Raw genomic sequence first — 14,584 nt, forward strand, 5'->3', positions numbered from 1 at the left:
GGCCTAATATTCTTATCGTTTAACGACACTTGAGGCCACATCAAAGCAATCTAATTTTTATAATCCTTACTTTTCCAGCTTTCAGAGCTAGAACAAATTACATTACAGGACAGGGAATATATGGCAGACAAGATTTTCGGGGCTCAAAGTACCTATTTTTAGTAATAAAACTCAACTTGAGTTTACAACATAAGTCCATACATCCACTTTAAAGAAAGCATCTATCATGTATTTATGACAGGCAAGAAACTTCCAACATATAATCTGTACCATCCATGCAGGACAAGGATCAGGTATGAGCAACAGCAGTTCATTAGCAGCCCTCAGCCCCAAAACGCTCTCACATCCTGTCTACCACACAGTCTCATCAGCCAAGATTTTATACATCTTGACTCTCCACAGTTTGCATTAGAAAAATAAGTACGCTTTTTTGAGGGGAAGGGATCGTTTAAGGAGTCTGGAAAGGACATGTGCACACTGCTATATTTAAAACGGATAACCAAAGTCTAACTCTACTCAGTGATATGTGGCAGCCTGGATGGGACGTGAGTCTAGGGAGAATGCATGCATCTATTTGACAGTCATCTGAAACTATCACAACATTGTTAATCAGCCATACTGCAATACAAAATAAAAAGTTTAAAAAAAGAGAAGAAAAATAAGTACGTTTTTTGCCGTCCACGTAGAAAATTATAGTATTAATCACAAGACAGACTTCCTCAAATTCTCCTCCCAGCTCCATCTCCAGTTCCCTACCTCCAGCTTTCTTTGCTTGAATTAAGAGTTAGAAATTGAGTGCTAGATCTGAGTTCTAGAAGAAAAGTCTGGGTGCATGTCAGAACACTGAGATTCATGGCTATGAGTCTTTTATTAACTTTTCCCCATGGATTCCAGGTATTGAAAATTTTTTATCTACTGGACAAACTGCATTATTTCAAAATGACTCATCTCCTCATTTTAACATTAAACTTGGCAAAATGCTCATCAAAGTTTTAGCAGGAAACAATCAGTTACTTCCACAGGGAGTTGCCATAATCCCCAAATTCAGGACAACTGAAAACAGCACATGAGGCCAATCATTCCTTCCACAAATGTGCATGCACCTGGGAGCCCAGCCTGGGAGCCACTGCCCCACTCGGGGAACGACTCTCCAGAAAAGCTTCTATCTGGGCCTCGCCACAGGCTCAGAGCCTCTTCCAGGAAGGACAGTACTGAAATCCTGGACGTTACTCCAGGGAGCTCATTTGCACCCTTAATCCAACCTTTACTTGCTACCCATATTCGTTCCATCTATACATGCAGGGCTGACTTAAGCACGGATTTTTTCAAGATATTGGTTCAAAGAAAAACACACCCCCTCAACTATTGGTTTTGGTGTAGATGGAGTTATCTGTAGACATGATCTCCAGGTTCTCGGAACCTCTAATCACATCATTAGCATCATCAAAACAAAGATTATGCAAGTTTGTGATGTCCTAGCTTAAAAAAAAAAGAAACAAAAACATTACAGGGACTTCCCTGGTGGTTCAATGGTTAAGAATCTGCCTTTCAACGCAGGGGACGTGAGTTCAATCCCTGGTCCAGGAACTAGGATCCCACATGCCGTGGAGCAGCTAAGCCTGTGTGCCTCAAACTAACAGAGGCCAAGTGCTCTGGAGCGTGAACACCACAAGTAGAGAGGAAATGGGCACCACCTTGAAGAGCTCCGCATGCCACAACTAAGACCTGATGCTGCCAAATAATAATGTTTTAAAAAAATTACATATAAGGTGACAAGGCAGAGTTTTAACAAACTTATTAAAAGTGATCACAGCAAATGAAAAAAAAAATTTTAACACAGAAGGGCTTCAAATGAAACATACAAGCCATTCCTACTTGCACCAAATCCCATGTGCCAGAGAGATCTGCTCTTGACCAATACCTCTCTCACTCCAAATACATTCCTGCCTCTAGTTCTTTATTCATCGACATTCAGCAACCGCTACCCACATTCTAAAGTCAATCAGCTTAGATCTTATCTATCTCCCCTATTCCTTTCTCTGCTCAAAATTTTTGATGACTGAGTGTGGGCAACCATGTTTTAAATTTTCATTCGTTCTTTCTGTTTTCTGACTATTCCTTTTTCCTGATTACACATTTCCTGTTTTGCAGACATGGCATCGATCATCTTGGGTCTGAGGACACTAATTAGAAATCTTCATGGCTTCTCTGCCTTGAACTGTCTTTTCTGAGGACAGCTGTCCTGGTCATTCCTCCTCTCCCTGCTGCTCCACTGCTTCTCCTCACGGTCTGGGGATCTCTGGCGGCCGATTAATATTTAGCGTGAAGGAGGCTGATAATACAGGGGCTGGTGAGGCTCCCTGCTGCCGAGTTAAGTCACTTTCTCCAGCAAGCCTCACCCCTGAATGGGAGGCCTGACCTGGGACTCTACATACACAAGGGGCTACCCGTCTCTCCCCCTTTAAGGGGTTTGGGCAGGGAAAGGCAGAGAAGCCTGGGTTCCTGTGCCCCCTTCTTGTGGATGTCAGTCTCCCCAACTGGGGCCTAGACCTTCTTCCAGAACAAGCTGCTCAGCTTCTTTAGAATAACTGCCTGGAGCTGCCAGATCACACAGCCGCTCTGCAGACGGTCCCCGACCCACCACCTCCAGCCCCGGCCCCTCTCCAGGGCTGCCGGGGCCACCATCAGGGAGAAGTACTTCCGCCTCTGCTGCAGACACGGCTCCTGTGGCACGTGCTCTGAGCGGGGACGTCCTCCACAGCATTCATCCATCAATACTTGACCAGGGGGCCCCCACATCTGGAACTTTGTAACACCTCCCATCTTTGAAGAATTTATTCCCTTCTGCTCTTCCTGTCATTTCAGTAACTGAAAATCTGGTGAAGAAGGGAAAATAACAGCATGCTTGATCTACCATTTTAAAACTGGAAATCCCCCAAACATCACATTGCTATCAGTCTTTTCTCATCTATTAATTCCTTTAATAACTGGCTCAATTGCTTTAATAATGCAGTACTCTTTCAAGGGACTCCCTAGATCAGAACTGAAACACTTTTTTGGGGGCTTGTGGGATCTCAGTTCCCTCACTGGGGACTGAACTGAGGCCATGGAAGTGAAAGCGTAGGATCCTAACCACCATGTCACCAGGGAACTCCCCGAAATACTCTTAATTCTCTAAATCCTTTCGGCTATTCTGTATATTAGGTTCTTTCACTTGTTTATATTTTTGCCTGTTTTGGGAACACCTGCCAGGCTGTTTCCCTAACTTGTGAAAGTCCCTTGACGGCAAGGCTCAGAGATAACCTCTGAGGCATCTTCCTTCCTCCACTGTCCCGTTCCCAACAGAAGTGCTCATTAACGAAGCAAGGTACGCAGGAGGGCATTCATACATACTGGATAAATAAAGGAGCAGGTATTCATCTAGCATTACTGTTTATAAACTGTTTCCTTATGGACCAGGTAAGTTTCCTATACCCCAGACCCTAATGCAGAAAGCTCTGAGGGGACTCCTCTGGTGGTCCCCTGGTTAAGAATCCACCTGTCATTGCAGGGGAAACGGGATTGATCCCCGGTCCAGGAACTAAGATGTCACGAGCTGTGGAGCCACTAAGCCCATGCCCCACAACATCTGAGCCCACGCGCTTCAACTAGGAGGCCCACACACCCTGGAGCCCATGCTCGACACAAGAGAAGCCACCGCAATGGAGAGCAGCTGGAGAGCAGACCCTGCCCGACACAACTAGAGAAAGCCCGTGCGCAGACACGGAGACCCCGTGCAGCCCCATTAATTAACTTTAAAAATTATATATGGAAAGAAAATCCTAAGAATTACAGAATAAGAACTCCAGGAGCTCATACAAAAATAGGAACAGAGATTTAGTCCAAAGCTTCAGAGGTGGGTCTCTGACGTTATCACTTAGTTTTCTTCCCTACTTAACAGAAAGCCCAGTAGCTTCTAAGCAGAGGGTCTCTACTCAGAACTCATTTATGTCTTTATATTTGCTTCTTTCTCCTAATAAAATGAACAGAATGTAAAAACAAGTCTCCCAACAGAAAGAATTCTGTCAATGGACTCTCTTGAACCTAAGTTCAGCCTCCATAAAGATCTGCACTCTAAACAAAGACAGGTGATTCACCTTCGAGCAGTGAGGCAGAGCTGACCTGGTTGAATTTTATTACCCCTCCTGCTTCATAGTTCTTAGCTGACTCACAGCTCAAACAGTTACATAATCAGGTTTGGGACTTACCTTTTTTGAAGCGAGCATCAAAGAAAAAAAAAATCAGAAAACGTAAAATCTTTCTTTCTTCTAGGATGTTATCAAATTGATTGGATTTGGAATAAAAATCTGCTGTGGGTTGACAGATCCAAACAAATGGGGGTAAAAAGCTGAGCACAGAAATTGGGGCTAATCAGAGTCTTCATTTCTTTTCATCATTTTGGCTTTTTCATTCCTAGCAGATATCACATAACCCTTAACTTAGACCAGCACACAGATTCATTTCTTGACTTTTGAGAGAGAATATAAACCACCCCCAGCTCTGACATGTGTGGAAATTCCAAAACGTATATACTCTGCCCTCAATCAGCAACATGGACACTGACACTCAAGACCCTGGCTTACAAATGCGACCTCCCTCTCTGTCAAAGCACTTGGCTCCCGGTTTGCAAGAGTAACTCAAAGGGCCATAAACCTCCCCCTCAGATTTTCTCTGGATATTGAGTAGGGCCCGATGGCTTTGTACACACTGGAACCACTTGTCTTTCCTGCTCACCAAGCCGCGCTTTAATGCCATGAAGCTTTTACTAAAGGCCGTTTTCAAGAAAGAAATACGAAATTCATAGGCACTCAAAAGTGTTTGATGCAAAAAAAGCCATTGAGGACAGTATCCATTACATCACGTGATGCTGCCCAGTGAGAAATTTCTTTCTCAACTGGTAAAAATCTGACCTGCCTGATGAGCTGGCCCGGTGCTTTTCTAATCTCAAAGCATTTTCCCAAAGCCCTTATTAACATTACCTGACCCCGCAAACCTGCCTACCCCTAGGTCCTACGCTGCAGCTGTGTGGGCCATGGTGTCCTTGTATGCACAGGTGTGTGCGTGTTTCTAAGAGTATTTGTGTCTCTGTGTGTCTTCTGTGAGAATGCCAGGAGCCCTATTCTCCTTAGGAAAGGTACTATAATTTAAAAAAAGCAAACCGTGCTGGTGAAATTTAAATTTCAGAGTCAGGGAAATGACAGAGAACCTAAATCAGCTTCCTGGAGAAGCTTTCCTGCTTAAGTTTTACATAATAAAGGAGTGAACCAGGCTCACACTTCAAGGTAGCTTGCAGGTAAAGGAAGAGAGGGTAGTTTTTGTTTTCTTAAAGGCTCCTGCTACCTGAGTTGTTTTTATCCCCTAAGCAGTAAGTGAATATTAGTCACTATTAATTATCATCCTTGAAAAGGAAAATTCGCTAGACTCTTATCATCTGTTAAGGAGAGAAACTGTGTTCAATTAGGTGCTGCCTCAAATGCAAAGAGAAATAGAACAGGAAAAGGTTGGGGTCTTCTTTGTCCCTGAGAGGATCCTGAGTGTGCAAACTGAAATTGTGTAGAAGAGGGGACGTGTCCTACAAATAAAAACCAATTTCTCTGACACTAGGCTCTTCCCACTGTTATCCATGCAATCTTCCCTAGCAAGGAGAAAAGAGGCGCAAAGCTGCAGAGAGCAAAGTGGGTTTTGTGGTCAGGGGAGCCTGGTGCCAAATCCTGACAGTGCTGCTCACTAGTTTGGCCTCTTGGACAAGTTACCTTGAAGTTTTCATTCCTAAAATAATAAAATTTATGGGATTAAAATATTTAATTATAACATATGCAGAGTACATCATGAGAAACGCTGGACTGGAAGAAACACAAGCGGGAATCAAGATTGCCGGGAGAAATATCAATAACCTCAGATATGCAGATGACACCCTTATGGCAGAAAGTGAAGAGGAACTCAAAAGCCTCTTGATGAAAGTGAAAGAGGAGAGTGAAAAAGTTGGCTTAAAGCTCAACATTCAGAAAACAAAGATCATGGCATCCGGTCCCATCACTTCATGGGAAATAGATGGGGAAACTGGAAGCAGTGTCAGACTTTATTTTTGGGGGCTCCAAAATCATTGCAGATGGTGATTGCAGCCATAAAATTAAAAGACGCTTACTCTTTGGAAGAAAAGTTATGACCAACCTAGATAGCATATTCAAAAGCAGACATTACTTTGCCGACTAAGGTCTGTCTAGTCAAGGCTATGGTTTTTCCTGTGGTCATGTACGGATGTGAGAGTTGGACTGTGAAAAAGGCTGAGCACAGAAGAATTGATGCTTTTGAACTGTGGTGTTGGAGAAGACTCTTGAGAGTCCCTTGGACTGCAAGGTGATCCAACCAGTCCATTCTGAAGGAGATCAGCCCTGGGATTTCTCTAGAAGGAATGATGCTAAAGCTGAAACTCCAGTACTTTGGCCACCTCATGCAAAGAGTTGACTCATTTGAAAAGACTCTGATGCTGGGAGGGATTGGGGGCAGGAGGAGAAGGGGACGACCGAGGATGAGATGGCTGGATGGCATCACTGACTCGATGGACGTGAGTCTGAGTGAACTCCGGGAGTTGGTGATGGACAGGGAGGCCTGGCGTGCTGCGATTCATGGGGTCGCAAAGAGTCCTACACGACTGAGCAACTGAACTGAACTGACCTACTGTTATTTAACAATGGGAGTGACTCTGTGGTAACTTGTATGGCTCCTGTTTTTGGGAGAAGAGCTCTAACCATTTGTTCTAAGAAAACAATTATATTATATATGTATGTAATTCTTTAAAATAATACATAAACTACACAAACACACACATACCTCCTTCTACGTGTCCAACAACCTGACAAACCTCTCTGCTGACAACCTTGGCTGTACGTCAAGGCTGTATGTTGTCACTCTGCTTATTTAACCTCTATGCAGAGTACATCATGAGAAACGCTGGGCTGGATGAAGCGCTAGCTGGAATCTAGATTGGTGGGAGAAATATCAATAACCTCAGATATGCAGATGACACCACCCTTATGGCAGAAAGCGAAGAACTAAAAGGCATCTTGATGAAAGTGAAAGAGGAGTGAAAAAGTTGGCTTAAAACTCAACATTCAGAAAACTAAGATCATGGCATCTGGTCCCATCACTTCATGGCAAATAGATGGGGAAACAGTGTCAGACTTTATTTTTTGGGGCTCCAAAATCACTGCAGATGGTGACTGCAGCCATAAAATTAAAAGATGCTTATTCCTTGGAAGAAAAGTTATGACCAACCCAGACAACATATTAAAAAGCAGAGACATTACCTTGCCAACAAAGGTCCGTCTAGTCAAAGCTATGATTTTTCCAGTAGTCATGTATGGATGTGAGAGTTAAACTATAAAGAAAGCTGAGAGCTGAAGAATTGATGCTTTTGAACTGTGGTGTTGGAGAAGACACTTCAGAGTCCCTTGGACTGCAAGGAGATCCATCCAGTCCATCCTAAAGGAAATCAGTCCTGAATATTCATTAGAAGGACTCATGCTGAAGCTGAAATTCCAATAACTTGGCCATTTGATGTGAAGAACTTTGGAAAAGACCCTGAGGCTGGGAAAGATTGAGGGCAGGAGAAGAAGGGGATGACAGAGGATGAGATGGTTAGATGGCATCACCGACTCAACTGACACGAGTTTGAGTGAACTCCGGGAGCTGGTGATGGGCAGGGAGGCCTAGCATGCTGCAGTCCATGGGATCACAGCTGCAGGACTGAGCAACTGAACTGAACTGACAACCTCGGGGACACGGAAGACACAAAGCATGGTGGTCCTGACCTTGGGCACTTCACTTCTGTTGAGGAGAGAAATATACACATGAAAATCCTGGGTTATGACTAAGAAACAGCCTACAGCAGAGGTTAGTGTACAGGACTGGGAGTCAGGACATCTGAGTTTATGACCTTGCAAACAAGTCACTTCTCTGCGGGTCTCTGTTTCCCTGGCTGCAATGTGGCAGGGCTGCACTAGATGTCTTTTATTCAAGGTCCAAAACTCTTGATTTGTGATGCCAGTGAGGCCTCAAGAGCTGTGGGATGGGATGCTCTAGCACCGGGTGTGGGCGTTCTGTTCAGGAACTGGGCGGGATGTGAGCTCAGAGCTGAAGAATGGGAAGGACTCTGGGATACTGAGAGGGGATACTGAGAGGGGGACCAAGGGCATAATGTTGAAGAGTGATCCGGAGGGGGAAGGAACCAAGTACCTCATTTAAGGCCTGAGGAGGACTTCCCTGGTGGTCCAGGGGTTAAGAATCCACCCGCCAGTGCAGGGGACACAGGTTTCATCCCTGGCCTGAGAAACTCCACATGCCTCTGGGTAACGAAGCCCGCGCACCACCACCTCCGAGCCGGTGTGCTGCAGTCCTGCAGCTACTGAAGCCACTGCAATGAGAAGCCCCAAACCGCAACAAACGGTGGCCCCCACTTGCCAGAACTAGAGAAAGCCCGCGCGCAGAGCAGTAAAGACCCAGCACAGCCAAATATACATAAAAATTTTAAAAATTTCATGAAGGCCTAATGAGGTCAATCTAGCTAGAAAGGTCTGTTGTCAGAGACCAGGCGGCAAGGAGCGGTCAGACCCCAAAGGGTTTGGGAAACAGAAAAAGGAGCCTGATTCTACGCTGGAGGCAGAGGGAACAATCAGAAGTGTCTGAGTAGGTGTAACTGTTAGAGGGAATCCCACTTCCCTGTCCCCATGTCTTCAGGCTTCCCTGTTCCCGAGGAGGGCACGATACTGGAAACATACTTTATCCCTTCTAATAATTCCTCTCACTTGCCTGACCATCTCTGATGGGGACCTACGGGACTGGAGAGACCGAGAGGAAGACTAAGGCATCCCCGGCCCAGAGGCCTCCCTCTGCAGGGCCGCGCCTGCAGTGCTTGTGGGTGAACTTGACCGAGGGCGTAACAGGAAGCCCGATTCTGGCCGCAAGCCATTGAAAGTGTTTCAAGTCGGCCCATCAGTGGTAGAGCTGCTAACTCCATCTCCATCTCTGTGGACAGGTTCCCAGCTGATCTGGAATGGAGAGAGGGAAGAGGGGGCTTGACTGACCACCACCGCCAGCTACAAACATAAAAAATGAGGTAACAGCGGGGCTTCAGAAAGATGAGCCAGGCGGCAGCGGGCAAGACGGACTGAAGGAAGACCGGAAGCCCTTACATCAGCTGTGAAGCTCTTCCAACAATCCAAACGTCCCCTGAATCATCTGTAACTGAGGAGTGCGATCCAGGGGCTTATCAATAAAGACTCAAATCAAAACACGTACTTAAGCCAATCTGCCAGAGAGTAAATCAAAGAACACAAAACATATGACTTAATTATCAACATTTAAAAAAAATCAATTAATGTCCTTTCAGAACTAGAGCTGCCTCTGCTGACTAGTGGCGTCGTGAGTTAAAGGAGCCGAAGCAGCTTTATAAATATAAAAAAGACAGAAAGGCTTAACAGTCCCGAACCGGACCTGGGCTACATGGAGGAATTCCGTGATATCCACTGGTCCATCTTCCACTGCTCCCAAACCAAGGGAGGTGGAAAGCCACGTGGATCTCGTGTACATTTCTAAAGGGATAACCAGCCCAACTTGTCAGCATTTTCTCAGAAGGTGTCTCCTGGATTTCTAAACCTCAAGAGCATCTGCTGTCTTCTCAGTTAGCAGACTCACTAGCACTTATCCAACTCATGCATATTTTATATAGCCTCATTAGATAAAAACCAATTCCCTTAACATTGCTATGCATACATCTGACACCCAACCTTGCTTTGTCTTCCCTGATGGCTCAGTGGTAAACAATCTTCCTGCAATGCAGGAGATGCAGGTTTGATCCCTGGGTCAGGAAGACTCCCTGGAGGAGGAAATGGCAACCCACTCCAGTATTCTGGCCTGGGAAATCCCATGGACAGAAGAGCCTGATGGACTTATGGTTCAAAGAGTCCCAAAGAGTCAGACACAACTTAGCACAAAACTTGCTTTGTGAAATGCCTCCCCACTCATTGCCCCAAATGGAATCTATGACAATATCTATCTATATACTTGTCGCCTTGTCTCACAAAAAGTAAACATGAATTCCTTTAAGAAGAAGTTGATAAAATTATAAGCACCAGAGACCAGTGACTAAAGTGAGCCTGGATACCTCTGACTTTCTATTACCTTCTAAACACAAACCAAACTCCTTATTAGAGCTCTCAGACCCTCCCCCTGATGGCCTTAATTCTAAAACATCACCCTGGAGGATGCTGCTGCTTCCACTAATAACCAAACTCAGTCACACCACTAGCTCATGTCTGAGTCTCCCTCCTCGCAAGTAGCTACCCTGCAGAACCATTTCAGCTTCTCCAAAATAATTTGGAAGTTAGAAACTCAACTGGGACACCCCCCATATAAGACATTCCACCCACATCAGAGATGAGCCTGTGTGCACAGGTTCACAGAGAAAGTGGTTCAATGGGCTTCTGAGGTGGCTCAGTGGTAAAAAAAAAAAATCCGCCTGCCAGTGCAGGAGACTCGGGTTTGATCCCGGGATTGGGAAGATTCCTTGGAGGAGGAAATGGCAACCCGTTCTAGTATTCTTGCCTGGGAAATCCCATGGACAGAGGAACCTGATGGGCCGCAGTCCACGAGGTCGCAAAGAGTCAGACACAACTGCACACACACACAAGTTGCTCATTAGTCAGACTCCTGATTTTACTGACTTCTCTTGACCTTCTGAGGAGGTTAGTTTATGTCTATTTGCTGTGAACTACATTCCTGGGATCCCACCCAAGCCTCTGTGATAAACAAAAGGTAAAATCCCCTGCCAGGCAGAAGAGAGTGAATATTATAAGGCAGCTTTAACTTGGATTAGACAAGTACCCATCTGGTCCCAACAGACTGTCCTTCTGAAAATGAACCGAACCATAAAATAAATTCTGAGTTGTGGTACAAGGCATTCTAAAATGCTTTCTCTCTTTAAAACTTCCTCCATGCCTGACCCTGTATAGGACTGATCCCCCCATTAGCTTACATCCTGTTAGCAACTGAATCAATATCTGCACCTTTAATGGGTGCTCCCGGTCTATACTCTGCCTCAGCACTTAGAACTTAAATTCTCCTTAAATATAGAGGAGTTTTGTATGACTTCAGAAAGTTTAAATATTTTCCACCAAGAATTTAGAAAGAGACAGAACAAAAGACATCACATTTGCATGCACGTGTCTGAGTCACTCAATTGTGTCCGACTCTTTGTGACTCCAGGGACTGCAGCCCACCAGGCTCCTCTGTCCATGGGATTCTCCAGGCAAGAATACTGGAATGGGTTGCCATGCCCTCCTCTAGGAGATCTTCCTGACCCAGGAATCGTCATGTCTCCTGCAGTGCAGGAGGATTCTTTACCCAGTGAGCCCCCTGGGAAGCGCACTTTTGTACAGCGATGACAAATATTTAGCTCCCTGAATAAAGAGTACGTTTGGACCCTGACAGGATCTCTAGCCAGGGCCCCTGCAGTCAGCTCCAGCAGCCAGTGCGTCCCCACGCCCTCTTCTCTAGACGGGTCTCTACAAGGGGCACTGTGGTCTGTCTCCTCTGGTCTCCCCGACTCACCATCTTCTGAGCACCTTGCTGACATGTCAGGCACCGCGTTGGATGCTGAATGAGAGACACGGACCTGGGAGGCGCCAGCACTACACAGCTCGCAGCTAGGGAGTCTAGGCAGCCCTTCTCTGTCTGGAACTCTGCACACACCCCTGGCTCTCCCAGACCCCTGGCACCGGCCCTGGGTCTGTGCACGCTTCACCCCTGACAGCTGCCCCTCTGCTGTCTACACGGCTGCTGCTCCCCGCATCACTGCCCACCCCATACACACCTGTGACGTCCCTTCCCTGACACCCTGCGTGTGCTCACAGACTTTAATTCTTCTTAATCCAAAGGGAATGGCAAGAAATGGAAGGCACAGTATTAATTAAGGCTATCTTTCTCTCCTCAGGAGGTGAAGAGGTGGGTTTACTTTGGCCCAGAGTGGGGAAGCCGTCCAGGGGCTGGAGCCTGGCCACGGCCAGCCGGGCCGTGGACGCAGAGCCCAGGGCCGGGGTGAGAAGAGGGGGACGCACCTGGCCTTCCTGGCCTTCGTCCTGGCCGCAGCGTCGGGGCCGCCCCTCTTCTCTTTGGCCTCCCTGGGGCCCGAGGCCTCGCGGGGCTTCCGCGCCTTCTTGGTGCCGTCCTTCTGCTTTGGCTCCCTGGGCTCCTTGGTCTTCCTGGGCTCCTTGGCCTTCCTGGGTTCCTTCAGCTCTCTGGGCTCGCGCTTCCTCTTTGGCTTAGGCTCCCTGTCCTTGCTTCCCTTTGCCGCCCCTTCGTGCTCCCCTGGATCCTTTTTCTTGCGCTTCTTCTTCACGCCTGTGCCTCCTCCACCACTGTCCTCCATACCATTATGGGACGCCGTTTTCCTGGGGAAAAGGGGCCCGGCCTCCTCTTCAATGTCGTACAGCTCCTTCGGTGCTGGACAGTGACTGGCAACATCTTCGATCTTCTCCTCCTGGTCAGTGCTATGGTCAAATGGGGAGGGGGATGTGTAGTCAAAATTGACAGAGGCATCAGACATTGGGGAGTGATTCGGAACTTTTAGACTTGACAACTGCAAGAAAGAGAGAAAGACAAGCATGTTATTCTTCTGCTGCAAGCTTCACACAGTGATGTCAACTGTGAATGTATGGATCTGTTCTGTATCTCCTGAGTGCCTAAAACGTGGTAGTTCCTCCTCTGCTCGGCCACAGTTGTAGAGCGGCAAATACGACGCTTTATTGAAAATATTTGCCTCTCTTGTGTGGAGCAAGGTCCTGGTGGACCAAGTTGTTGTTAGTATATTATGTAGGAAATGTGTATGCAAAGATCTAAAGGCTTTCCATGTTTTGCAGAAATCTGAAACACCTGTTTCAGCTCCAAGTCTAGAACCGCCAACAATGGTCTCCCACAAAATACCTGTAGATGCCATTGTGCTTATTCGCTCAGTCGTGTCTGACTCTTTGTGACCCCACGGACTGAAACCCACTAGGCTCCTCTATCCATGGGGATTCTCTAGGCCAGAATACTGGAGTGGGTTGCCATGCCCTCCTCCAGGGGATCTTCCCAACCCAGGGATGGAACCCAGGTCCCCCGCATTGCAGGTGGATTCTTTACCGTCTGAGCCACCAGGGAAGCCACAGAAGCCACTAGCAGACACAAATCCTGGGCACGCTGCTCCAACCCAGAGTGGCATTTACCATGCTAATACACAAAGTTACTGGCCAAGTGTGCTCCTGGATAAAGCTGATGTCAGCAGGGTGATAAGGATATAGGGTCAAGCTCAATGTGTGAGATTTATTTCCCCCAATCTTCGCTCTCATCGTCAAGCAGCATCAACATTCAGCTGGTTTGATTTTCGAACAAAACATCTGGTCACTCAAAACTGCACCTTTTCTTTTTAACTAAAAATAGTGTTCTGTATGATCGTCTAACCTTGTCACCAGACTCAGCACCAGATAACCTTTGAAAGTGAAAGTTGCACAGTCATGTCCGACTCTTTGTGACCCCATGGACTAAACAGTCCATGGAATTCTCCAGGCCAGAATACTGGAGTGAGTAACCTTTCCCTTCCCCAGACAATCTTCCCAACCCAGGGATCGAACCCAGGTCTCCAGCACTGCAGGCGGATTCTTTACCAGCTGAGCCACAAGGGAAGCCCAAGAATACCGGAGTGGGTAGGCTATCCCTTCTCCAGGGGATCTTCCAGACCCAGGAATCGAACCCAGGTCTCCCGCATTGCAGGCGGATTCTGACCCACCGGGGAAGCCTGCCAAAGATAACCTTCGGCCACTTACAAAAAAGCAAGTAACTGTACAGGAGCGTGCTTTACTGTAACAGATGCCTTTAGAAAGTAAGTGTCACAGGTGCTGAAGGCAGCCCTAAAAAGGACATTTCAAAGCTGATTTGGAGCACTGCCAAATAAACGTGCAGCCTCCTAACACCTAACACCACTTTTAAGGAAGCATCCCTTTGGAAGCAGAAGTTATGTCTCATATTTTCAGGTGTGGTGTCACAGAGAACATCTGTCATTTCATAACCACGCTAAGGTTGCCAGTAATCTGACAACAACATGGGTGCTAGTTTCAGGAAATAAAGAAGCAACCTATGGAGGACCTGGAAGAGACAAGCAGGCTTTCTAGGAGGATGGTTATAGTCACCATTGGATGATGGCTTAGCAGCGGCCCCATTTGTGAGTCGCCTGCTCTGTTAACATGAGGCCAGGCCTGTGCTGAAGGGCACAGACACTTGCCAGGTAGTGCGGTTTCCCTCTGGCCTTCTGGTCACCCCATCTCTGCTCAGACTTCCTGGCCCACCCTGGGAGTGACGGGGTGCAAATCTCAGCTGCTTATTTCCCTTTCGTTCTTCCCAGCTCCCATTCTTAGCCTGATATTTCCAAACACAACACTGAGAATCCCAGAAGAAGATGATGAAAGCAAAGGAGGATTCTTCTGGATTTTTATCATAAACACAGTTCAGGGTCATA

At 46.7% G+C, this 14,584-nt stretch overlaps 1 protein-coding gene across 1 annotated transcript in view; it reads right to left on the bottom strand.

Moving 5' to 3' along the window:
• Positions 1–14,584, bottom strand: part of CHD6 (chromodomain helicase DNA binding protein 6) — a 150,104-nt gene that overhangs the window by 118,995 nt on the left and 16,525 nt on the right. Inside the window, exon 2 of the mRNA XM_068986821.1 lies at positions 12,153–12,673. Coding sequence (XP_068842922.1) covers positions 12,153–12,673 — 521 coding nt within the window. The remainder of the gene's footprint in view (positions 1–12,152; positions 12,674–14,584) is intronic.

Source organism: Capricornis sumatraensis, chromosome 15 (genome assembly GCF_032405125.1).
Source record: "Capricornis sumatraensis isolate serow.1 chromosome 15, serow.2, whole genome shotgun sequence".
NCBI classification, from domain to species: Eukaryota; Metazoa; Chordata; class Mammalia; order Artiodactyla; family Bovidae; genus Capricornis; species Capricornis sumatraensis.